The sequence below is a fragment of the Corvus hawaiiensis genome, chromosome 5 (genome assembly GCF_020740725.1).
Source record: "Corvus hawaiiensis isolate bCorHaw1 chromosome 5, bCorHaw1.pri.cur, whole genome shotgun sequence".
NCBI classification, from domain to species: domain Eukaryota; kingdom Metazoa; phylum Chordata; class Aves; order Passeriformes; family Corvidae; genus Corvus; species Corvus hawaiiensis.
This window is the reverse complement of record NC_063217.1, coordinates 43,029,513-43,054,596: the sequence shown is the minus strand read 5'-3', so window position 1 is coordinate 43,054,596 and position 25,084 is coordinate 43,029,513. Positions and strand designations below refer to the sequence as shown.

The 25,084-nt window shown below is 40.6% G+C and overlaps 1 protein-coding gene across 1 annotated transcript; it reads left to right on the top strand.

Moving 5' to 3' along the window:
- The first annotated feature begins 1,444 nt into the window (after positions 1-1,444).
- UBE2D3 (ubiquitin conjugating enzyme E2 D3) lies at positions 1,445-24,095 on the top strand. The gene is made up of 7 exons (XM_048303433.1): positions 1,445-1,796; positions 15,974-16,037; positions 16,123-16,154; positions 18,650-18,727; positions 19,574-19,679; positions 20,915-21,008; positions 22,598-24,095. The coding sequence occupies exons 1-7, from the start codon at positions 1,773-1,775 to the stop codon at positions 22,641-22,643; spliced, it is 444 nt and encodes a 147-aa protein (XP_048159390.1). The 5' UTR covers positions 1,445-1,772; the 3' UTR covers positions 22,644-24,095.
- The last annotated feature ends 989 nt before the right edge of the window (positions 24,096-25,084 follow it).

Below are 25,084 nucleotides of genomic sequence, written 5' to 3'. Positions count from 1 at the left end.
ATTTGGCTAATTATGTGGACATCCCCCCTGGACAAAAAATGCCATGTTTGTCACTCTAATATATCCCATCATTACAGCAGAAGGGCAGTCAGGCAATCTTCCTCTTCTTCTTGGTTCACAGAAATGGAGTAGGAGTCTTTTCCTATGTCAAGAACTATGCATAGACCTACACAATTTATTACTGTGAGAAAAAAGCACCTGGCTGAGAGTGATCTGTTGGCCCATGCTGCACAAAATAAAAAGCCTCCAAGGAGCTGGAAGCGTCACAGATGGTATCTGTAAATGAAATAATTATTCTTCACCACTCTCTACAACTACCTAAAAGGAGGTTGTAGTGAGGTGGGGGTCAGTCTCATATAGACTGCCTGCTGGGAGCAGACTAGAGGAAATGGCATTAAAGTGAGACAAAGTAGCTTCAAATTAGATATTAAAATAATTCTTTGCACTGTTCAGGTGGTCAGGCATTGGAATAGTTTGCCCAGTAAGGTAGTAGAGTCACCATTCCTGGAGATGCTTAAGAGGTGTCTGGGACTGGCACTGGGTGATATTGTTTAGGAGTTACAGTGGTAATGCCACGTGATGGCTGGACTTGATGATTTTAAAGGTCTCTTCCAACCTTGATGATTATATGATTCTCTTTGATGCATCTGGCCCTTGTACTGACAGTCCACGTCACCATACTTTCCCTTTGGTGATGTTTTTTCCCCCATACTGAGACACTTGGTTTGGTATCCTCGTGTGTGCTCATATGCTACTAAAAGGAAGTGTCCAGGCCCACTACTCTCACACCAGGCCCGCGTTCTTCGGGGGCAAGAGCAAAGCTTTAGCTTCGTCACTCGCACCGCGGCGAACGGTGCAAACTCCATCGCTTTGGGGCTCCCGCCCTCCTCCGTGCCCAGGCGCTCCCACGACGGCCGTGGGAGCGCTGGTTCTTCCCAGGCACCAGGACGCCCGAGCCGCGCTCCTGCCACTCGGGTGCCCGAGCGAGCGGGGTGCCCGCGGCCGATGGAGGGCGGTGACCCCTCGGCGGCGCTGACAGACAGCTGAGCGCGGAGGAACACCGCGCCGCCGCGTCAGCGGGCGGGCCTAGATCCGGCCGCTGCCGCCATTTCGCGGGGAGGCAGGCGGGGCGGGACCCGCCGTCAGCGGTGCGCGCCCGCCGCCGAGTCCCGGGGGCCGCCGAGCTCCGGAGCCTGCCGCGACCCTCAGGAGCCGCCAGCAGGAAGAGCCGCACAGCGGCCCCGAAGCAGCGGCGCCCGCGGACAGCCCCAGAACCTTCCTTCCCCTGCCCCGCCCGTTCCCCTTGGTCCCGCCCCTCGGCCCCGCCCCCGGGAGCCGTTGGCGGCGGCGTGCCGGCCCCAGCCCCGCCTCCCACCCTCCCGCGGCGTCCGGGCCTGGCCAGCGGCGGCGGCAGCGCGGGGCTCTCTCGCCCTTCCTCTCTCGCTCTCCCCCGGCGGGCGGCGCCTCTCGGCTCTCCCCGCACCTCGCACCCTCTCCCGGCCGTGACGGGCGGCGGCGGGCGGAGCGCTCCCCCGGCAGCCTCACGGCCCCGCTGCCCGCAGGCAGGCAGGACTCCGGGCGGCCGGCCGGTCGGGCGCCCCCCCGGCTGTTTCCGGAGGAAGGAGAAGAGCGGCTGCCCCCTCCCCCCTCTCCGCCTTCCTCCCCGTTCTTCTCCTCCTCCTCCTTCTCCTCCTCCTCCTCCCTCCCGGCCCCCCGAGCGGAGCGCGGAGTCACCGCGGCGCGTAGACGGGCCCGGCACTCGCACACACACAATGGCGCTGAAACGCATCAACAAGGTGAGTGAGCGCTGCAGCTCCTCCTCCTCCGCCTCTCCCCCCCTCCCCCTTCATTGCTTCGCCCTTCTTTTTATTGTTATTTTTTGGGTGTTTTTTCTTTCCCTTCCCCCATCGCCCTCCCCCCCCCTCGCCCCTGGAGGAGACGGGCGCGGGGGGAGAGGCGGAGGCTGGAGAGGCTGGGAAGCGGAGGCTCCTTCCGGCGGGGCCGCGGCCCGGCTGGGGTGGCGAGGCCGCTCTCTCCGGGCCTGAACTCGGAGGTCGGCCCCGGCCCCTTTCTGAGGGCGGAGGCGGGGGGGGGCGGGGGGGGTCGGGGAGAGGCAAGTCCCGGGGCCGCTCGGATGTCAGCGCAGCCTGGTGTCGCTGCCGCTGCCCTTCCGCCGAAGCCGGCCCGAATGGCCCCGGCCCGTGTGTGCCGGAGGGTTTCGGCGCGATGGCGGCGCTCCCCGGGGCAGCAGCTGGGCCCCTCGGCCGGGTTCTCCCCTCTGCTGTGCAACTTCTCTCCCGCATTGTAAGATGGCGGCGGGTCCGCCTGGCCCGGGCCCTTTCCGGGATCCTTCGCGTTCCGCAATAAGGAGGCACGGAGACACGGAGCAGCCGCCGCGGTGCCGCCGTCGCCCCGCGGTCGCCTCTCTCCGCCGCCCCGGGGCCCTCTTGACCCCCGGGGATCCATCGCCCCTCTGGGAATCGCTTCCCCCCGCGCCCGACGGGAGCGCGCTGCGCGCCGCCGCCTCTCCCCCGTTGCACAATCGGAGCCGGGTGGAGTAACTTCGCGGCGGCTAACTCGGAAAAAATGCCGAGGTGATGAAAGTTTGTTGGTTTGGTTTTGGTAGTTCTTTTTTTTTTTTTTTTGGTTGGTTTGTTTGTTTGTTTGGTGGTGGTGGTGGTTGTTTTTTATTAAAGCTCTCCCAGGGTAAGAAGGCTCCCGGCGTGAGGTTGCGCCTGGGTAGGTTTAGGTTTTCTCGGCAGGTTTGAGAATTGCTAGGATGTAATGGCAAAACGCGATGGGAGCGCAGCGGCGTTACCGGGAAGTCGCTGTTGGTCTGTGCTCCTTCCTACGCGAGCTACGTGGAGCATTTACGTGTTTCAAGAGCTCAGAGGAGTTTCTTGGTCATCTCATAGCCTGCCAAGATGGCAGAACGTCAGTGTGTCCTGAAACCGGTGAATTTAGGTGCACAAAACACCTTTTGTAGACAGTGTGTAAACTTTATGCTGCCTGTTAGTCTCGCTTTAATTTCACGCAGTGCTTGTCGTATTTTAGACAAAATGACCGGGTTTTATAATGTTTTTTTGTTAATGGATAGTACTATTAGCCTCGAAAATTTTCAATCCGTTCTGGATAGCTAGCTGGATGGATTGTCTTTGAATTATGGCTATGCTCTGGCAAGAATTTCAAAACAATTCCTCTTGAATCTGCCATCAGAACTTGTTCCCTGTATAAGTGGATGATATCACTTGAGTTGAAACACAGCTAGGATACTCCCTGGTATGCTTTGTCATCAACTCATGCTTATGAAACACGTTCAGGGGCTGCAGGTAAGAATTTATTGTCAAACGTAAACTAAGACAAACCCCCACTTACGTAGTAATCAGGTGGTCAGAACCTGAAAACGATTCAGCATGACTCTGGAACCAGTAAGTCATCTCTCTGACTTCAAGGTTTTGGCCTGTTATGTACAATCTCTTTTCCTATATTGGTCCTTACACTATTGCACTGTGTAGTAGCAAGGTTCTTCCTTTACTCAGTGCAAGAGTTTAGGATTGGGAAGATAGTTGAGTTAGGGTTTTTTCTTTTTGCCTTTTTTTTTTGTGTGTGTGTTTGGGTTTTTCTAATCAATTTAATCACACCACACTACAAGATACACTTCCAGATTCACACAGAGTTTGCAGTTTTTATTTTTGTATTTGCAAGTTTGGAAGGTGAACTTTATTTTTAGACTGAAACCATTCTTTGCACATTGCTTTATTTCCAGTACTGGTTTCCAGTACAAATTTGTACTGGGGTTGATGCGGACATAAAAAAATAGCAGGGCCAGTTCTGTAACAAAATCGTTGTGAATGTAGTTTTAATCCTGTCAACCAGTAAAGCCCAGAGAGAATGGCATTGTCACTCGTAACCTGGGATTCCCTGTCTTCCAATTGTAAGATCACAGATCAGACCTTGGAAATCTCTGCTTCCTTGTAGTATGTTATTGGCAGTAGATGAGAACAGGTTAAAGAGAGACCAGGACCTCAGAACACTCTGATGACACATAGCTGATTTAGTTTGTTATTACTTGTCAGGACTAGAATTGATTGTCTCCTGCAGCAGATGACAACCTGAATATACCAGTGAAGGTATTTTCAGTCTGTTTGGCTGACTCCCTCTTTGTGGACTTGATGTATCGAGCAGAATAACATTCTTTATTATACTGGGTAAACTAGCCTTTGAGACTCTGTTAGTGCGCGTACCTTTAATCTGAAGTCTGTTACACACTCAGAATACAACCACTCTTAAGACATAACTGGCAAATTCTACTTCTGATTTGAAAGTGAAAGTAAAGGAGTATTTGTGTTGGTTTGTCAGCTTCTAGAACACCCTGTATAAAGCGCTCCCCAAACTGAAGTAGTTGTCAGGTACACAGCCAATTCCAGAAAGATTCTTGTTATGCTGGAGCTTGTCATGGCATCAGTGCCATCTGCTCTGAGTGCAGCTTGCGTTCGGTTGGCAAAACTCTTTGATATGGCTCGCTTTGCAGTTGTTTTATTAAAACAAGCAAGTTCTTTTACCATGGAATAATGTGAGCCTGCATCTTAAAATTGTTTTCTTTCCTGAGGATGAAATTTTTCCCTGCTTTTTTTTTTTTTTCTCCTCAGAATTGTCAAGAGATTCATGGTGATTTATGAGCTTGTATGTAAATGCTTGCTACATGCTGTGGCACATTGTCTTGGTCTGAAGTGTCAGTGGTGCCTGCTAAAAACACATCCTGTAATTGCTGCAGCATGCTGGAGCTTCCGATTCACATGATGATGATCCGGTAGCAGGGAAGCATTTATGTAGGAGTAGGGAATCAAGAGTGCGTAAAATTTGAAAAACTTGGAAATGTGACATCATTTATACACATCCATTTTATCACTGCTGTATGCGTCCATTAAAGTGAGGTCATATAAGTGGCCTAAGTGATCTTGATAGGCTAAAAATAGAATTAATACAGGAGATGTATGCATGAAATGTCTCATCTGTGTAATCCTTAAGAAAGCTTGTGCCTGCTGTGTTTTATGGCCGTTTGATTAAGCATAGGACAAGCCAGCATCATTAATTTGGAATAGTTTATTAGAAAATCTTAAGTGGAGTTGGCATCCTGCAAGCTAAAGGCTGAAGGTGGCAAAACTATTTATTGCTACTTAGGTACAGATAGAAGGCTTCCATTGACAGTGGTGGTGACCGAATAACTGTTTCCTCAGGCTATAGCCTCCAGCATGGTTCCTAGATGTATAATTAATTGCAGCTTTAACCCCCCCTTCTCCAGATGCTCCTAGTAAGAAATGCTGCTAACCCTGGAAATTAGTATTTTTCAGAGATTGGGTGTAATGTGCATCAGTGAGGACTGCATGGAAATCTGCATTAGTTTAACTGAAGTTGAAGAGTTACAAAGCCTGCTTATTACTTTATTTTTAAACTGCTGCTTTTTTCTTTTGAACTTGGTTTGAATTTTTTTTTTTTAAATCTATGTAAAGCTGGTTGGAATTATGTTTTCTTCTCTGGATGAAACCCACAACACTTTTGGGGGCAGTCTTGGATTTTGTTTGCTGGGCTTTTTCAAAATAGTTGAATAACTTGAAGTTACGTGATTGAACTCATGCTTTGAATGAATGTCTAGAAATAAGTCTGAATTTGTGTGTTTAGGGGCTCGGAAAGTCAAGATGAGCTAGCTTATGAAATTCAGTTGATGTAAACTTAGTTGCTTTAAACCTTTAATGCTTTAAACCTTTGTAAATGCTCTCTCTATGTATCGAATTAGCTTTTTTTGCTGTAATTTCACCTTAACTGTTGTGAATATCCAGGGCTAGACTAAGCCCTGTCTTAAGTAGGTAATTCAGCGCAGCTATCAGACTCGGTGGTTAGAAGGGGTCACATTGAACCAGAAGGTAGTGCTTGGTTTTTAAATCATGATATTGCAGCAATGGAGTTTGGGAAGCCCTAGTGTTCAAGAACTTAAATGTTGTTCAAAAGTCAGAATAAAATATTTAGCATTAGATGAAAGCTGTCATCACGTAAATTCTGTTTAAGATTTAGCTTATCCAAATAAAAGTGACATTTCTACTATGAAATTGATATCATTAAAATGAAAATAATGTTTCTTAATTGGGTATATTTGGTACTCTCTATTGAAGACCAGCATTTATTAATAAAGTATTGGATGTGTTTTAAGAGCTAGTCGTATTTTTATGGGAGAGGAAAACTGATGCTTCTTTAGCTAGAAAGTGGACTACGGTAACTTAGATTTCTCTTGTGAATTGAACACAGTCCTTGTGAACAAGTTCCCAGTCAGCATAGAACTTTAAATGTATGCATTGGAGTGGGAAGAGAATGAGGATTGTTATCTCACTTAAGTGATTCACAGAACTTCAGAGATCAATATTCCATTAGATGTGTACTTCTTGTATACTTTAAAAAGAGTCCTCCAGTATATAAAGGATTTAGGTGGGATAATCTATACAGAATAAAAAGGTTGGCCAGCTCTTACGATGTTTATGATCATTCCAGCTTTTAGAGATCTGGTTTTGAAAATAAATCCGTGCTTTTGCTGTTATTCCTAGTGTGAGTTTCTTCTACAGAAGGCCTGGTGTGGAACTCCACAGAGTGGAGTTCAACTTCCCTTCAACTTCCTGCCCAGTCTGTAACCAGTTCTGAGGCTTTTCTCTGGGCTCATGGGGAAGGGAGTGGAGAAGGATGTAAACAGCTGTAAGCGGCAGCTGTTGGATACTGAGCAGCGAACTGCCTCTTGCTAAAGGCATCTCCCTGTGGAGGCCAGTTCCAGCCTGGTGTTATCCCCGTGGATGTGTTCTTTGCATCCACTGGGTTGAACTGTTGGAGGACAGAGAGCATGGAGGTTCTTACTGTTCTCTGAGATGTCAAGTGACAGCTGGTAAGGAGAAGTGGGAAAGAGTTGAGCTTTTGTGTCATTCAGATTAGGGCATTGATACATCATCCCTGATAAATTTTTCTGTTCTAAATAGGAAGGTTTTGCCACTTTAACTGTCTGCCCTGTGTTCTTGTGTAGGTCCCTCCCCTGGGCATCAGAGCTGGCAGATGGGAACTTGCAGTCTGCACTTCAGCATTAGGTCTGATCTCTCAGAATAAGCTGACTTTTGTCGATGCTAAAGCTTACGTTGCAAAGGCTGAGTTACAGACATTCTTTCCTGTGATTGATTCGATGTAGTAACCTGACAGTAGAACATGCAGAAAAAATTAAGAAAGGAAAGCAGCAGTGTGAATGTGCGTGTGTGTGTGTATATATATATATATCTATAACTGCAGTCAGTAGTGCATTTTTATATGTGGTTGCTTTTTGTCAAGTTGGTTTTATCAGAAGAGAGTCTTAAACTCTGTTGAGTTGCACATGCTTGACAGTTTTGTAAACTTTGGAATATAAATTTAATGCCTCAAACTCCAAATGGAAAATGCAGGAGATTTAAAAAAAAACCTGACTAAAACAGTTTCTCTTCACTGGTCTTCTACAGGGCACTGATCTGATTAAATTTGTAGTTTTGTTGGGGAAGCTTTGCAAAAAAAAATAGTTAAAATTATATCACAAGTTTAAATTGGTGTTTATGCCTTTGGCAACTCTTTATAAAACACTTGGATGTAGACGTGGTTTAATACTGGAAGACAGAGCATTGCAGGATTCAGGACTGAAAGCTAAATAGGTAGGGGGATTTTTACCAACAGTAAAAATTATGTATTAAATTTTCGTGTAAAGGAAGCATTTGTTCTGAACCTCTTCCCTTTGAGACGTATGATGCACTAGACATCTTCAAGATCACTTGCAGTTTTTTCCACTGAAATTGTGATGGGTTTTTATTCTGGTCTTAAGAAAGCAAGATTGGGAGGATTGTGAACTGCTTTGCAAATGTTACGGCCGAGTAGAAAAAGAAGGTGACCAACATTTAAACCTTTCCACAAGCATCTGGACACCAGAGTTACAAGCTGAACTGAGTGCAGATGCTGAAGTGCTTTAGGTCTTTCTGATGGGAAGGCATGAAGATGGTGTTAAATGCTCAGTTCTCTGCAAGATAGAGTTAGGTTGGCCAGGTGTTCATCACCTCTGTGAGCTCTTCTAAGTTTCTTATAAATACAAAAATGTGCACTGCAGTACTTCTCAACCTTTGTTGGCCTATTTGAGAGAAAATTCTCTTAAATAAATGCAAAGTTTGTTTTTTCCTTTTAGCCTTAGTTTTAATGGGTTTTTGCCTTGAATAATATAGGAGGATCTCCTGAATTACAATTTGCCACATGAGCAATGACCCCCTTCCACTCCCCAACTTCAGGATGCAGTCTGTTCATAAAGATGCTTTTAAACTTTTTTTTAAAAAAAACTGTTTCCTCATTTATTTTTTAAGATCCTTCTGTACATCACTATTCTCTAGATAGCTGAGGTGGAATTCAGCTGTAAGAGCCGTTGTACTCCAGATAGTTTTGTGTTTTGTTTTGGTAGTGGTTGGTTTGGTTTTTTACACTGTTGTCTTGGTGTGAGCTGATTTTGTGTGTAACTGTACCTAATCCTATAGACAGGCCCTTAGAATGGTTATGAAGGGTAGTGACACAAATAGCATAATATGATGGGGTAATTGTATGCTGTTGCTAAGGCAGTGTAGTCAATCCCACATAGGATCCCACAATCTATGGACATAGTTGTGTCCATAGGATACAGCCCTGTGGTATATTGTAATAACTTTCACATACATCTTTGTATTCATACAAAATACAGACTGGTGAAAGTCAAATCAGTTTTTTAAAAGGAGACCTGATTTTCAGAGTTTGTTAGGTTACTTAATAAATTTCAGAATAATATAGGAAGCTACCTCTAAACAGTGAATTCACCATGCTGATTACAGACATGGTGTTACTTGTTAGAATATTGATTTGATAACTTTCTGTTACACTGCCCTTGCTTTTTTGAGAACATGAAGAATTCTTGTAGCTTTTCAGAAAGTGCAGACTGACTGATGTTGTGCCCCATTGAGGCCACTTTTCATTTCTACAAACACTTGTCCTGTGCACTGCCAGTCTCCAAAGTTGTTGTTTGTGTAGTCCTGACAAACTCCTGAGAGTCTTCTGTCATATGGAGCGCAGGGTGTACAGATGCTGCTTCTGGTTATGTGTCAAATGCTGGTGGCTGAGGTTCTGCTCTAAGTTACTGTGCCCTCGAAAAGCCGAAGGGCAGCATGTTGGGAGGCTCTTGCATAATGCTGCCAAACTGCGGCATCTAAGGAATATTAAGCCAGCATTTGTGTGAAAATGTCTCTCAGAGATGCCCAAATTGCATTTCTGAGAGGTAGCCATCAGACCAGAGTGCCTTACTTTGAGTATAAACTTCTTTCCAACTGCATCAGTTTACATTTGTCTGTACTGAATTTCATCTGTCCCTTTGTTTCCCAGTCATTCTGTTTCATTTAGCAAGGTGCATCTTGGTGTTTCTCGTGTGGCCTGTTTATACTAGTTACCCTCTTCTCAGAGGGCTGCATTGTAGTCCGGGGCTACAGAACCAAAGATCACTGTGGTTCTTGCAGGAAAAATCTCCCAAGGGAGCAGCATGCTAAGTTTCAGTGTCCAATATTCAAAAGCTTGGAAATGGCAGAATTAAAATACCCAACTATCACTGAATGGCTCAGTAGTTAACCAGTGCTTCATTTCACGCTTTCCCCTCCAATGTACTTTAGTCAATGTACACAGTCCTCATTCTGCACTGAGCATAGGAGTGTTTTAATAAGCTCTGCTGTTTTCAGGATATGGTAATTGTTATGATACCTCAGAATTTATGTGTGTAAAGCAGTCAGATTTTCTTCATCTTGAGTAAGACAGCCTCTGTGGTTTTGGTTACTTTAGGGGAAACAAACCATACTTTGGAATTCAAAGCACAGCTCTACAGGTATGTAGTTGCCACCTCTTTTTAAAGTTTGTTCTGAAAGCCTTTAGGGAGTGACCAGGAAAGCAAAGTCTGTAACTGTATTCCTTTTCCAGTTGGATCTGTCCAACTGCTCTGCAAAACATTGGAATAAATAGAGAGCCATTTTAGTTTCAGTGACTGAAATTTCCCAAAAACCATTACCTGCATTGTACACCTTCCAGATTTCAGAACAGATGAGAACAGTTCTAGACAATACTCTCTTTCACAAATGGCTTGTGTACTGAAAAGGTTCTTTGAAGAGATAGTAGGTAGTCACCTGAGTAGTTCGTGTCACAGTCCAAGTACACCGAGTGACTTAATTACAGTGGCACAGCAGTCTGGCATTTCCTTCCTTGAGTGCAAGGCTTAAAACATGACTATTTCTATGTTTGTCTTTTATTATACCACGAAGGTAGCATGGTTAGACATTGTACAAACAGTATGTGGGGTGTAGGCTGAAAAATCCAGTACTAAGGACTGAAGGGAGAACCATGAAAAATACAAGCAGAATAGTCAAAATAGGGAGAATCACAACTCTTAGATTCCTAGTTATGTTTTGGATTTCTTAAAAACCGTTCTGTGCTCTTTGTCTTTGCTGTTTTCTCAGACTGCTTTTCATATGTTTCCTCTGCAGAGTTGCTTTAATGTCCTTTTTTAATCAAAAGGAACCTACATCTTTCTGTATCTTGCACTGCCATTTCACATTGCTTTTATCTATTTATTGTTAGCCAAAAGGCCAGCTTGTTTGAAACTGATAATTTTCTGCTGGTTACATTTGTTTCGTGTCTGTTATACCATTGGTTTCTTACTCAGCTTAGAAATCCACATTCAGTGTCCTTTCAAACTTACTTTCTGCTTCCAGGTGTAATTAATTTCTATGCTGAAACGAATGTTTCAAATGCAGGTGTGTGGGATGAGGCAGTAGCTCTTTGCTGCTTGACACTTCTTAATCTTCAAACAGGCTTAAGTGTTCTTCCCCTCCCTTTATAGCTGCTTCCAATCCTTCCTTCTTTTTTAAAGCTGTTTTCAGCTGTGAGCTAATGAGTAAGACTAATGCAGTGCTGAATTTTTGGTTGCCTAGAGTTTGAAATATCCTGTTTGACGCATCATTAGACAAGCAGTCAAGTTAATAAATGTTGATTTTTTTTATTGGCCCGAGTGTTCTTTTTTCTCTTTGTCCTTTTTTGGTTGGATTGGTTGGGGGGGATGGGGAGGATTGTGTGGGGTTTTTGTGTTTGTGGGTTATTGATTTGGGGGTTTTTTAACTTCTGATTTAACTGCGTATCACCTTTCATGCCCTCTAAGTTACTTTCTGGAAATGTAAAGCAAATTAATCTGACAGTGCTTTCTTGACTACAACTCAGAGAGCTTCAGTATGTGATTTTAACAAAAACGTGTGTTACAAATCAGTATTAAATGTAACTGTGAGTTAAGGCCTGTGGAAGACAATTCTCAGTCATTCTGGCGGGAGTGATCTTCTGTCACTCTGTGTTCAAGTCAGCTGTTACTATCATTAAAAGTAAGGCCTGGCTATTTCCAGTGTAAACGAAAAAAGTGTAGTAGTGCCACAGGGAGTATGGAATCTGACAAATGGGAAGAAAAGAAGCTGGTGCAGATGCTGCATTATTTGGTACCTTGCAAGAAGGCAGCTTGGTAGGCACCAGGCTGTCATTTCTTACAGAATTTTCTGGGACCTGAAAACTTCTGGGTTTTGGCTCATGCATGTTTGGATGAGATATCCTTTGTCATTCTTTAAAGTTTCTTCATTCTTTAAATGGCTTCTGTAATCTTCTAAATAGCTGGTGGAGGGGAGTTGTTTGAGGGATTTTTTTAGCAGCTTTTCTGTCAAGAAGAGAGAGATACTTCTGGTTTTATTATAGGATCATAGTCCTGCATTCGCACTCACATGTCAAAGTTTTGAATCCTCACTTGAAGCTCAAGCCATATTTTCTTTGTTAGTTATGATTATGTTGCTGCAAAACAAGCAGGTTAGTTAGCTTTTTTAAGCTTTTTTTTCTTGAAAGTACTGGTTTGGGGTTTTTTGTTAGCTTTCTGATAAATAAATATATAGTGAAAGAGAAGTGAGGAGATAAAAAATGGGGCTGTTTCACCAATGAAACTGAATCTTGCTAGAAACTTAATGTGAAACTGGCAGAAGACAATGGTACTGAATTTGTGTTAGAGCACATCTGTTTGTTGCAGTGGTGGGTTCTGCTGCTCTATTTCTCTCTGTTCTCCAAAACTCTGTTGCAGCATTGTGCATGTATTGCTCCTTGTCTGTGTTACATTGCTGGTGCCCTCTTAACAGCAGCATTGGTGCTTACTCTTTTAACAGTGTTCTGATCTGTAAAATGCTCAGTGACTAATCATCCTTGTGGAGAGGTAGGAACTATCACAACTTTATATTTGGAAACTGGGACACAGAAATGGTGACATGCTGGAGCTGTACCGGAAACGTCTCGCAGTGACAGAGACTGCTGGTCATGGTTGTAATTCAAGACTAATCCTTTCCGATAGGTGCATAGCGTGTCACTCCTCACCAAATTTGGTTTATTGTTTCTTTGTAAAGTCTTTCACATTTGCTGCTTGGGAGTTTTGTTTTGGTTTTTCTTTTAAGCCACCTCTAAAGTGAAAAACTGTAACAACCGATTCCAGGAAAATGTGGGTTCTACTTTGGGGATTTTAAAGAAAATTTGGGATATAGCTTAATACCTCTTAAGAAAGGGAAAGCACTATTGAAACCATGTTAACAAAAAGAAGCAAAGTTGGAGAAGTAGGTATGGCAGTAGAAGGAGTATGAGAAGCAGGAAGCTCTTATATGTAGAAATACTACATATTAAATATTTTTTTGTTATGGAATCATTATTCCTGATTGCTAAGCTGAGAAGGTAAGTAGGTTTGTATTTATATTGCTCAGTGGGAAGCTTTACAGAAGCTCCTTCCTTTCCTTGAACAGAATGCTTCAGCTGCACTCCAGACCTCACAGCCCACGTGCCTCTGCTTGTTCAGTTTCCAGTTATTCCAGTTTGCCTGTTGGATTCAGTAGAGTTGTAGCTTTCAGAAGGAGGTGCTTTTTAAAGTTACTGAGAACTTTGCACTCCCTTGTTGCAAAAAGCCTCCCCTCTTTGTGTAGATGTGAAGTATCACTCACTTAACAGAGAGATGAAGTAAGTCTGGTGTTACTGTGAGCCAGGGTTTGCTTCATTTTTGCCCAAGTTCTTCCACAGCCCTTCACACACTCTGCTGAAGCAAACAGCTTTACTGCAAACTTTTCTGACCATAGTACCCCAGGGAAGCAAGTACCAAGAACATGTGCCACCTCAGCTTTTTTTCCCCCAAATTTAGTGGGTGAATTACTTCTTCTTTCTCTGGGTGAAATGCCAACTGGTGTATCATTTGTTCCCAAAATTATCTGTATATTGAACTGCTTTGATTAGCACAATTAGGGTTTTTGGTTTTTTTTTTTACTGAAGTGTTTTAGACCTGACAAAACTTTAGTCCTTTCATTAATGAAGGTCACTGCTACTTTGTTATCTCGAACAGTTCAAGCAGTTAAAAGGAGTAACTCTGTGTAGACATAAATTTTGAAATTACTGGAGTCTGGAATATTGAATCTCGTTTGTTTCAGCTTTTAAATTATTTTTAATATTACCAAAGGGGTTTTTGCACAAATGTTTCACTGGAACTTACTAAATTTAATGTGTGTCTTACATCTACAGTTACTTTTCCTGGTTGAATTACTGATGTTGAATTACTAGTTTTCCTGCTGTGGTAGAATACCTATTTTTATCTTGAGTACTGAATACTTGTTTCTCTGAAGATAGTAGTACCTTTTGAAGAGCTCTCTAGTCTAATGCACATATCTATGACAGTCCACTTTATGCTGATCTTTTCTCATCTTTGTCTTAGTGCTACACAATTTTACAATTTCATAAATAGTATGAAGAGCCTTTTCATAGTTCTTAGTCCCTGTGATAGTTTAAAAAAAACCTCTAGGACCTAAATGTTCTTCCACTATTAAATTAATCATGTCATAGCTTTACAACTGTATTAAAATAATAACGTTTGTGTCTTTCTGCTTATTCTGTTGCTACAGCTTACTTCAACGGACATGATATCTTTTTTCCTCTCAAATTTTGGAAATGATTGATCATTCTTAGAACTGGAAAATACATTTTGATGAGAAACAAGCCTGATTAATAAAACCTGATGTATTTGTTAAATGGAAAAAAATGCCCTGAAAATTTAAAAAAACCTTTCTTTCAGAAGTTTTGTCTACATTTATTGTTTGCCTTTACATGGATAACATAAATCTAACTTAGCAAATTTTTCTGGAGGGTAATGAACAACATATGGACCTAATAAGTGATACTAAATGGCAGAAATCAGTCTATCACAAGGCCCCCCAGTGATACCTGGATAATGTAGCAAAAAGCATTCTAAATGCATTTGCTGTGATGATCTGGAAAGAGCTGTTGCCCACACTTCTTCAAACAGCAACAGTGAAATGGACTGTACTGCTAACTTCATTGTGCCGTTGCTTATCAAAACTGATACGGTTTCATTTTGTGAAACAGTCTGATGCCAGTGCAAAATGGAAATTTTATTAATTGGAAAGTTCATCAGAATTAACACATGTAGGGAGGGGAAATCCTGGACTAAACGTTCATGGTGTTTCGAGGGAAGGGGATTGGTGTGGGCTTTGGGTGGTTTGGTTTTGTTGTTTGGTGGGGGGTGTTGTTTATTTGTTTGTGATTAGGGGTTTTTTTAGTGTATGGACTTGCACATGTTGAAGTGGTGTTATTTCTGTGTTTGCAGGAGCTATCATCTTACCAAAGAACAAGGTGTTTATGTTACAAGAAATATAAGTTGGGTTTGTGTTGGCTTACACTTAGTAAATTTTTATGAAGTGCAGAATTTGTGAAACTTAAAGGATATACATTAGGGTCTTCCCAGGCAAGGGTTAGCTGTCTGGTCCAAATATGCATGTTTCCAGCATAATAGGTATGCCTGGCTTTCTTAAATGTCTTACAAAGTTCTTGGTTTAATGGCTTGTATAGACTTGCTGGAAAAAAAAAAAAACTTGTGTGAAACTGTTAATGTATGAAAGAGGGGCTGAATATTTTGCCTTTTCTCAAGACTTCTAGATACCTTGACAAGTGCAGATTTATTTATAGAAGTTCTTGATGCTCTTTTTAAAATCAAAGGAGAGCAGGGGAGAAAGAAGGTGGTTGCTACATGCTTTAACTGAAAGTGTAAATTTAATTTTAAGACACTGTCCAAACAAATGACTTGTGGAGCATTAAAACAATTTAATGCAGAGCTTCTTTGTTTCATCACAGCAGTATTGTTACTGCACAAGGAATCCTCCATCTGAAGTTTCTGTTCCCTCTGTAATGGAGGAGGGAGAGAACTGTTTCTGCAGCTCAGTAATTTTTAATTTTAAAGGTGTAATTGTCTTAATTGTAAAGATTAAAAGAAAAAATACAGATACTTTTCCTGATTACAGCACTTGTCAGCCTCTTGAATTTTCCTGTCTGTTTTGATCTTTGGAAGGTACATCTCTGCTGCAGGTGGTGGGTAAAGTGAAACCAAGTTTCGGTGGGTTTTTTTCTTGCTGTTCTTAGTTCTAATGTCAGATGTTACATACAGAATGCTTCCTGTTTCATGAAGACTCATCAACAATTTTCTCTCCTTCCACTTCAGGCTTTTCTAGCTAAGACTGAGTCCTTGTAAATCTTGATCAAGAAGTGGTTAGACTTGCCAGCTTTGTGTGCTGCTTCATTCTTCAGCAGGAGTGTTTTCCACAGTAGTGACATGCATGTATTTGGAAAAGCAGAGTCATTGTAGCTGTTCACTTTCATAATTGGTTTTGGTGCTCCTTTGTCTTTTAAAGACATTTTTGATTCTGATCTAGTGGTTCTTAGAGTTGTTAATTGCACATTCTTCTGTGTTTGTACACGGAAAAACTGGTAAAGGTTTTTGCTAGACATGAAGTGAAAATTATTATGTTTGTTTGTTTTCTTAAAGGAGCTTAGTGACTTAGCCCGTGATCCTCCAGCACAGTGTTCAGCAGGTCCCGTTGGAGATGACAGTAAGTAACTTTAAGTTTTATGTTTTGCTTTGCTGACTCAAAGCATATCATGCCTAGATAATAATGTGGAGTTTTTCTTTTGTAGTGTTTCATTGGCAAGCCACAATTATGGGACCTGTAAGTATCCTAATTCTTGTGATGTAATGTTAAATGAGTAGTTCCTACTGAGGAGAAAACTGGGGGGTTTTTGGTTTACTTTTGTTAACTCCCCTTAGCCAACTTAAGTTTTAGAGGTGCTCATTACAGTAAAGGAAAATGAGGGAGGGGAAAAAACCCACCAGTTACTTTGTTGTTGCAATGTTTTTATGAGGACAAGTATTTCAGCTGTAATAATCTCTAGAGCAATGTTAGGTATTATCACTTAATATCTAGAAACTTTGTTTGCATTTAACTTTTTCTGAAGTTTTCATCTAGCATGAACTTTGTACTAGGAGCTGGTACTAATGCCAGGAATTCGTTGGGATGTTTTTGTGTGGATCTTAAAAAGGAATCCTCATTTGGTCTGGTGTTGTAATGCTTGAAGGAATAGAAGGGGGAAAAAACACTGAAATGTGAGGTTTCAGTTATGACTGGAGGAAAAAAGTCAGTGTTAAATGTTCAGTAAGCATCTGAAACCTGAATGTGACTTTCTCTTCATTAAGGAAGCCAAATGTTTGCTTTTGTTGAAAACAGCCTGGAAGCATTTCACATCTGGAGTTTTCAGGCTGGTTATCTGTTTGTAAAAGACAAAACCTTCTGTAACTTGTGAAGACAAGCCTTTGGTAAGGCTACAAAGTAGGAATTAAGTATCAGTGATCCCGAATGACCCTGGCTTTACATATAGCTACAAGTGTGTTATTAGGAGATGGCTATTAGAGGCTTGCTGGACTGGAAAAATGTCTCTTCATCCCAAAGTACTTGGTCCATATTGATTGTAACTAGGTACCTCAAAAAGATAGAATTGTTCAATAGCTGTATTCATGCTTAGATGGCAAGGAGTTTTGTGCACTACACTGGGTGTGACGATTCTATGTGGCTGCATGGTCATGCGGTATTAAGCATTGGTTGAACTTAAATTGGGATTATTATTTTTAGTTTTCCCTTCTAGTTTAATAATATACAGCTCCTTTTTTCCCCTTGTGGTTTTTGTGGTGTCAGAAGGTCTGCGTTCCTGTTTCCAGATTGGGCAGTATCCTGACAGAAGTGTGTCAGGAGTGTGGTGTTTGTAGTTCCAGTGCTGCTCTGGTTCTGCCTTTAATAACAGACGGGGATTTTAGAACCAATCATCTGGTCTTTCACCTCTGCAACAGGATATTGTGATTTTCCTGGATAGGTGTATGAGAGCTTACATTGGTTTAACGCATTCTAAGGAGGAATTCCTGTAACTGATAAAATGTATCCCCAGAATATGTCCAGTAAACGAGTTGGTATTTTTTGGCTTCTGAAGGCCTCATATGTTACCCGTTGACAAAATACAAGAGGTTGTATCTTGATCACTAGGTTTCATCAGAGACAGGATAGAGTATAACCTACATGTTGAGGGTTTGACTCCCCTATCTTGTGTCACAGATTTTCATTTTCTGGTATTTAACTACTAAGTAATATGTCATTATTTCCTTACACTGGTGAGATGTTTTTGCAATTAATGTGAGAATTCAATTTACAAATAATGCAGATGTGTACTGCGTATGCCTCAAATTAATTTTCCCTAGCCCTGAGTCCAGAAGTAAAAGCAAAATATTCTTCAGGTTAAACAATGAAATTGTTAGCTCTATTTCAGAAATTTAGTTTTAATTTTGAGTAAAACTTTTTGCGTCTTTCTTCTTGTAACTACTAACTTACACAATCCCTATTTAGTCACTTCAGTTTTTTCTTCTGCTTACTATAATTTTTTTTATTTCCACGTGTTGCTTTACTGCTTGTAGTTGACCTGAATGAATTATCCCAGTAATTCTTTCCTTGGATCAGGGCAATGTAAAATACTCTATCATACTAGATTACAGTGAATTTCTAATACAGAAAGAGTAGAAAAATTCACTTGAATTATGATTCAAGAATTATTATTCTTTGTCTGTTTGGTGGTGCTGGTAGGATGGGTGGTTGGGTTTTTTTGTTGAGATCTTTTTGGTTTGTTTTTTTTTTTTCAAGGAACAAAGATTTAGCTGTGTATTCATAGGTTTTCTGCAGGGCTGAAGCTAAGGACAGAATTTAGGAGGGAATGGGAGTCCATGGCCACTCTAAACTCTTGGGTGGTCCCAACAAATAAGCTCCAAACACAGAACTGGAGGTTTTTGAATCTGATGGGACCCCCACTGTTAACATTACTCCTTGAAGCTATCTCAGAAATATTTGAATGCATTTGCCAAGTAGTCTTGAGTGGATTGTCAGAGCAGCTGGGTTTTATGATGCATTAGCTTGGAGAGGTCCACATGGAAAGTGAGGTGTATGTGTTCTGTATTACTTACCTTAGGAAGCAAGAATTGAATTTTAATTGTGTCTCACTTGTATTGGTGGATTAAACATTTTGGTTGTTTAAACAAATTTCCTCTGCTTTTATTTATATAAAAACAAGATCTTCAGTGGTATTTAGTCCTAAAGATGATAATAGGAGAATTATTTGTTTGCTTTGACAGAACGACAGTCCATATCAGGGTGGTGTATTCTTCTTGACAATTCACTTTCCCACAGACTACCCATTCAAACCACCTAAGGTAAGTATTGCTGTCTCGTTTGTGAAATTAGTGATTTTTAAAGAACTGAGTACAGGACAGAAATTGGAGGCTCTGTATTGTAGTATTGTCAAGTTCTCACTTCTTTTCAGGCATTCTTATGATCTGTTAGATGTCTGGGTCCTGTTCTGACTACCACAGGAATGGGTGTGTTAGCATATTCTTCATGAGCAAATCATGTGTGTGAATTCTGAATGTCTTGAAATATTTGGGTTCGTTTCTGGTTTTCTCAATTGCTAGGAAAACTTTTCATTAGCTTTGTGTTAGTATAATAGAATTCTTGCTGAGAGGACTGTCGAGTATTAGTGTAGCTGTTTGGATTGGTCTGTAGGAATGTGACACTATAGGTAGGGATTAGCTCGCTGAGTGCCTAAAATCAACTGAGAGGGTTATTTGTCAAGAGTTTGGCAGTAATTGCAAAATATGCTCTTTTTTGATAGCTTTATCAGCCACCAGCTTTGTCTTCCAATTTTCAGTCAATATGGAGGTGTACCCTTGGAGTGACTGCAATGTTCGAAGTTCCTTAGCTCTGTGACTTAGCAGTGTTACTGTGGTTTAGGCACTCCTGTTGAGTGTCTTCATCAAAGGCAGCTGGGATTAAAACATTCATACTTGCCCTCTCTCTGTTTGATATAGTGCCTGGCAGTGGAAGACTCAGAGCTTGTGGCTTGAGTGCCTTTCCCTGAATTTGATGCAGTTTAACTGCTTAATCTGCTTAATACTGCTTTTAGAGTAAATTGAATTGACTAATAGCTTGACTGAGAAGAATGGGTGCAGTCATTGTCATAGACCGAAATGCACTCTTTGTTTCTTTGTTTTTTGTTGCAGGTTGCATTTACAACAAGAATCTATCATCCAAATATTAACAGTAATGGCAGCATTTGTCTTGATATTCTAAGATCACAGTGGTCTCCTGCTTTAACTATTTCTAAAGGTAACTTTTGTGAGGGAGAAGTTTTTCCATCTTGTGTTGAATACTGTGCTTTTAGCTTTGATTGTGTTAAGTTCTTGCCCATCTCTTTGATTTCCCTTAACTTCCCTTCCATTCCTCATTTAAGTCTATGTTTTGCCAGTTTGATGATACTGCATTTTTAATGGATATTGGTTTTTGTCCTAACACTTTCTCCTGTGTGGCTGTTTAAGGCCTTGTCTGGCCACTTACTTGCTTCAGTATTCTTAGCAGAGTTCGCCAGCTTGGGCCCAGAGGAATATGCCAGTATTTGGATTGGAATAAGTCTGTGGTGGGGTGTTTGCGCTAAGGCTGAGAAACTGCTTGTTTGGAGCTGCCCATGTAGATACACATGTGCATATTAAATGAAAGATTAATTTAAAGTCAGTTTTTAATGATGAGATTTGAATAATTTTTTCATTCTGTCTGGAATTACATGCATAGTTTTATTGGCATATCTGTGGTAGATGAATAAATCTGTTATTGATACTTACTGCTTTCTGCCTTGGTACACTGGCATTGCATTACATTACTTCATGAAGTAAGTTTACTGATCCTACTTCATGATAAATTGATGTTGTGTTCCAAGAGAAGATTTGTGGCTTTCCTCATTTTACTACAGTAAATAAGAGATAATTCTCAAATATTTTCATGATGATCCAATTGTTTTGCCTCAAAGCCACTGGTCACTGTGGCTTCAAAAGATCCATCAGCGTGCCCTTTTGTCTATAAAACCCATAATTCCTGTCTGTCCAAACAGTCAGTTTGTGATTTGAATGTGGATTCCCTACATTTTAATGCTTCGCTATTTTCTTCTAAAGCTTCTGTGAGAGTGGAGGATGAAGTCCTCATAGCTGCCTACAACAGTGTTGCTCTGAGTTTACAACATACGTGTAGTTTTTTCAGTGCAGACCAGGATATTCTTACCTTATGTACAACAAATAAAGAATACAATCTGATTTAAAAACTTAAATTTGAAGATTTTCTAGTTGTAGAGATAGCAACCATGGGTATGCTGTTCATCAGAGTACATAATGTGCTTTTGTTGGCTGCTGTGTTACATCATAGTACAGGGCACAACAGTGCTGTTCTCGTGTACATACTGCCAACTGTACGTATTGGGAAATAGGAAGCAAATAGTTCTTACAAACCTTTAAGTTAGTCTGGGCTTTTTACTTAAGAGTGAGTTATGAATTTATTTTGGCTTTTTTTTTTTACAGTTCTCTTATCCATTTGTTCACTGTTATGTGATCCAAATCCAGATGACCCACTAGTGCCAGAGATTGCACGTATCTATAAAACAGACAGAGACAAGTAAGTACAGAATTGCACAAGACTAGTATTTTAGCAGACTTTGTAAGAGTGCATTGTCAGGCAGCAGTTGTGTTCAGTGAGCCTTTTGTGAAGATCTGAGATGGAGAAAACTTGTGTGTCAAAGAAGTGAGTAGTGCATAATTTAAAAACAAAGGAGCTGAGTATCTTTGAAGTTGTGGGTGAAGGAGACATCTTTTTCTCACATGCGTGGAAGTATTTTACAGTATATATGTTGCCTATCTTTTTCATTACCATGCATAAATCTAGTTAGATCTTAATAATGAAGAAAAGAGAACTTTTTGTTGTTTTGATGCCTTCATTCGGCAGCAGCTTGGCCTTTAATTTTGGTTTGTCCCTTGAAAATGGGCAGCAGAACATTTTCCCCATCTCTGTTGCAATGGCTTTATTTTCCTTAGGTATCTTTAACATTTTGCACAGATAGAACTATATGAAGCAGATTTGGGGGGGTTTATATATATTAATGCTAAATATATTTGTCCAATTAGGTACAATAGGTTAGCAAGAGAGTGGACAGAGAAATACGCTATGCTGTAGGGTAAGAATATTTGCAAATTACAGTGCATTTAACAAAATGGAAATTTGTCAGCACTTGGGTGCTGCATGCTCTAAGGCACTGGATTAACTAACAGATAATGGATGCACCAGTTACTGAACCTGGAAATTTAACAGCTTGATCTGTGGTTAGTGTGTAATGTATTGGCTAGTCACTATTTCTCACAGATACTACTCTTGCATGGCCAAAAAAAAAAAGTTAGTATGAAGTAATTATTGAGTTCTGAGCCAGGTTGTCAACTTGTTCTGGTAAGTATTTACCCAGATTTTGTCAGAATTTGGTTCAAAGTGATGCCCTGTAGCGAGACCTCATATATAGACAGGAGTGAATTCAGACAATCCAAATTTCAATTATTTTTAATCAGCAGTCTGTCTTTCACATATAAACTAGGAAATGTATGGGGATTGTGTTCTGCTTGTATAGTTAATAATTAACTTCCTACTGACAAGCATGGAGTTAAGTGTTAACTAATTGTCAGCTCAGTTCCTGTGGAAGTAGTGTACTTCAAATAGTCTTTTAATGTCCATTTAAAATTTTGAGCAGTATATTCATGTGGAAAGAGTATTCAGTGCAATGAAATGTTTAGTGTTGTTTTTCTTCAAAATTGGAAATTTGACATTTTGTGTCCAGTGATGATATTAACCAAATAATCTTTACTTACGGCATGTGATATACTGTAATCTTAACCTAAGAACAATATTCAAATAAAATACCTTGTTTCTTCTATCCCAGGTAGTCTCTGCTCCTTTTCTTTCTGTCATTTTTTAATAACAGACTTCTAGCAAATTTGTTTGTCTTGAATTTAAAGTTTTTCCTAAAAACCAGAGAATATCCTAAGTGGTCTAGGGAGGGAATTGTTCACATTTTTGAGTTCAAGTATGTCTTGGTACAGAAAGAGACTTCTCACAGTGTAAAGACAGTAGGGAGATGGGAATAAAATCATACTTAATCATAACTGTTCAGGATATTGTCATTTTCATGCTGATGTTAATTCAATTCCTGGTTTTGTTTGCAGGTACAACAGAATATCTCGGGAATGGACTCAGAAGTATGCCATGTGATGCTACCTTAAAGTCAGAATAACCTGCATTATAGCTGGAATAAACTTTAAATTACTGTTCCTTTTTTGATTTTCTTATCCGGCTGCTCCCCTATCAGACCTCATCTTTTTTATTTTTTTGTTTACCTCCTTCCATTCATGCACATGCTCATCTGAGAAGACTTTAGTTCTTCCAGCTTTGGACAATAACTGCTTTTAGAATCTGTAAAGTAGTTACACAAGAACAATTGCCCAAGATTCAGATTTTTTTTTTTTAATGGAGCATGTGTATTATGTGGCCAATGTCTTCATTCTAACTTGGTTATGAGATTAAAAACAAACATTCCTCACTGCTCTAACAGATACTGAAGATACCACCTGAAGGGGGGAGGGGAGATGGGTGTTCAGTTTTCTCCCATCTAAGAAGTAACATTGCTGTACCAACATCCATCGTGTTCCAAACCTTCCAGTGTTAGGGAACTGAGGTTTTATTATATACTTTTGCTCATAACTGGTATGTCTGGAGAATTGGTACTGAATCTATAGCATCAGCAGAACAGAAAATGTGATGTATCTTATGCATGTCAATAAAGGAATGACCAGTTCTTGTTTTACAGAGAATGGAAATTGGAAGTCAAACATCCCTTGTATTCCAAAATAGGGTTTAAGAACATTTTTGTAATTCATTTAAATTTTGTTAGGAGGCTTGGAGCTATTAGTTAATCTGTCTTCCAAAACACTGTTTAATATAGCACTGAATAAATGATGCAAGTTGTCAATGGATGAGTGATCAACTAATAGCTCTACTAGTAATTGATTTATTTTCTTCAATAAAGTTGCATAAACCAATGAGCTAGCTGCCTGGATTAATCAATATGGGAAACAAAATCTTTTGTAAAAGCAAAGCTGGTTTTTGTATATACTGTTGGCATTTGCCTCATTGTTTAACATCAAATAATGATGTAAAGTTCAATAGAGTGACTTTTCTGCCATTTTCAGTTCTAATGCTCAGTCTGTTGCAGGTTGGCACATTGCTCGGCCTGGTGGATGCAGAATTAATAAGCTAACATAGTTGTGTAGCCGTAGTAGGGGGCTGCACTTGGTGCTGGGAGCCCAGTGTTCAAGGATGGACTTGGGACCCAGCAGATCTGAAGTGGTGTATTGTGGAGATAATTCCTGATGCACCTGTGTTTGCTGACTGAGAACCTTTTTCTTCACCTTGTAAACTTGACAACTGAAAGATCTTAATGTGGGGGTAATGATGAGGCAAAAAAAATTATAAAATAAAGTACTGTTTTGATGTGGGAATTGTCATGAGGCTGTGTTGAAGTGACTTTACTATGTGGGATGTTCGTTACCATTGAAAAGGACTTGTTCAGCCACGCTGCCATTTACATTGATGACTATTTTAATGCAACAGACACTTTCTTCATGTCAGGTGACTAAACGTGAATAAAGACTCATTGCTAATGGATTTTTGTTCTACAAGAAACATTGTCTTGTGCCATTAGTTTATCTTTCAGCAACAAGGGCATTATTAAACATCTGACTCTTTCCTCCCCTCTTCCTTCATATTTTTCCTTGTTTAATCTTTTTGGTCTCCATTCTTAACATCCATAGCTTCATTTTCTCTAGTCTTGTACTATCACTTTATTGTGCATCTGTGACTTCTCACTGGCACCACTTTTGCACTGCTTATAGTTATGTACATTCTGATTCCTTGTCCCCACATGGATGTGGAAAGCTAGATGTAAAATAAATGTTAAACCTTAATTTTTATAAAAATTTGAACATGTGGTTCGGACATGGTTTGTTCTGGCTCTAAACTAAGAGAGTGAACTTGAAATTTTCAAGTTAAGTTGGCTTGGAATTTAGAAACCTGGGCTCTCTTTAGCAGTACATGCTTCAGTGACAATTTATCAATTTATTGATAAAGTTGCAGTTCATTTCTGCTTTGCTAACCAGCTTCTACCATTTTGCTGGAAGACTGGAATACAGATGCCAGTAGTATTACAACTGAGGTAAACGTTTATATTTTTAAACTTATAAATGTGCTGTGCTCAATTGTTTTTTGTACTTGTGTTAATTTGATGCTTATTACTTTGTTCTGGGAGTTACAGCCACTGAAATCACATGATCAACTAGAAAGATGTTTTGTGAGGTGTAAGGCAGCAGGTGTTAGAATGAAGCGTCAGGGAAGAAGACTATAGTAAAATATTACATGGAAAATGGAAATCCTGTTTGGACCAGTACATGTTTCTTTTTTGCATTTGTTATTTTCCCACTGTAATAATTGTAGTTAGCAAGCGTGTATTTTGATGAAAGAATGGGGATGGATTGTGGATGTTCTAGATGGATGCTGAAGGTCTGAAGTGGGAAATGGCAGCTGGTGTTTTGTCCTTGAAGCAGACTCCTGGTGTCTGGTGCAGGCCTCCGGTACAAGTTACATTTAGGCTTCCTGTT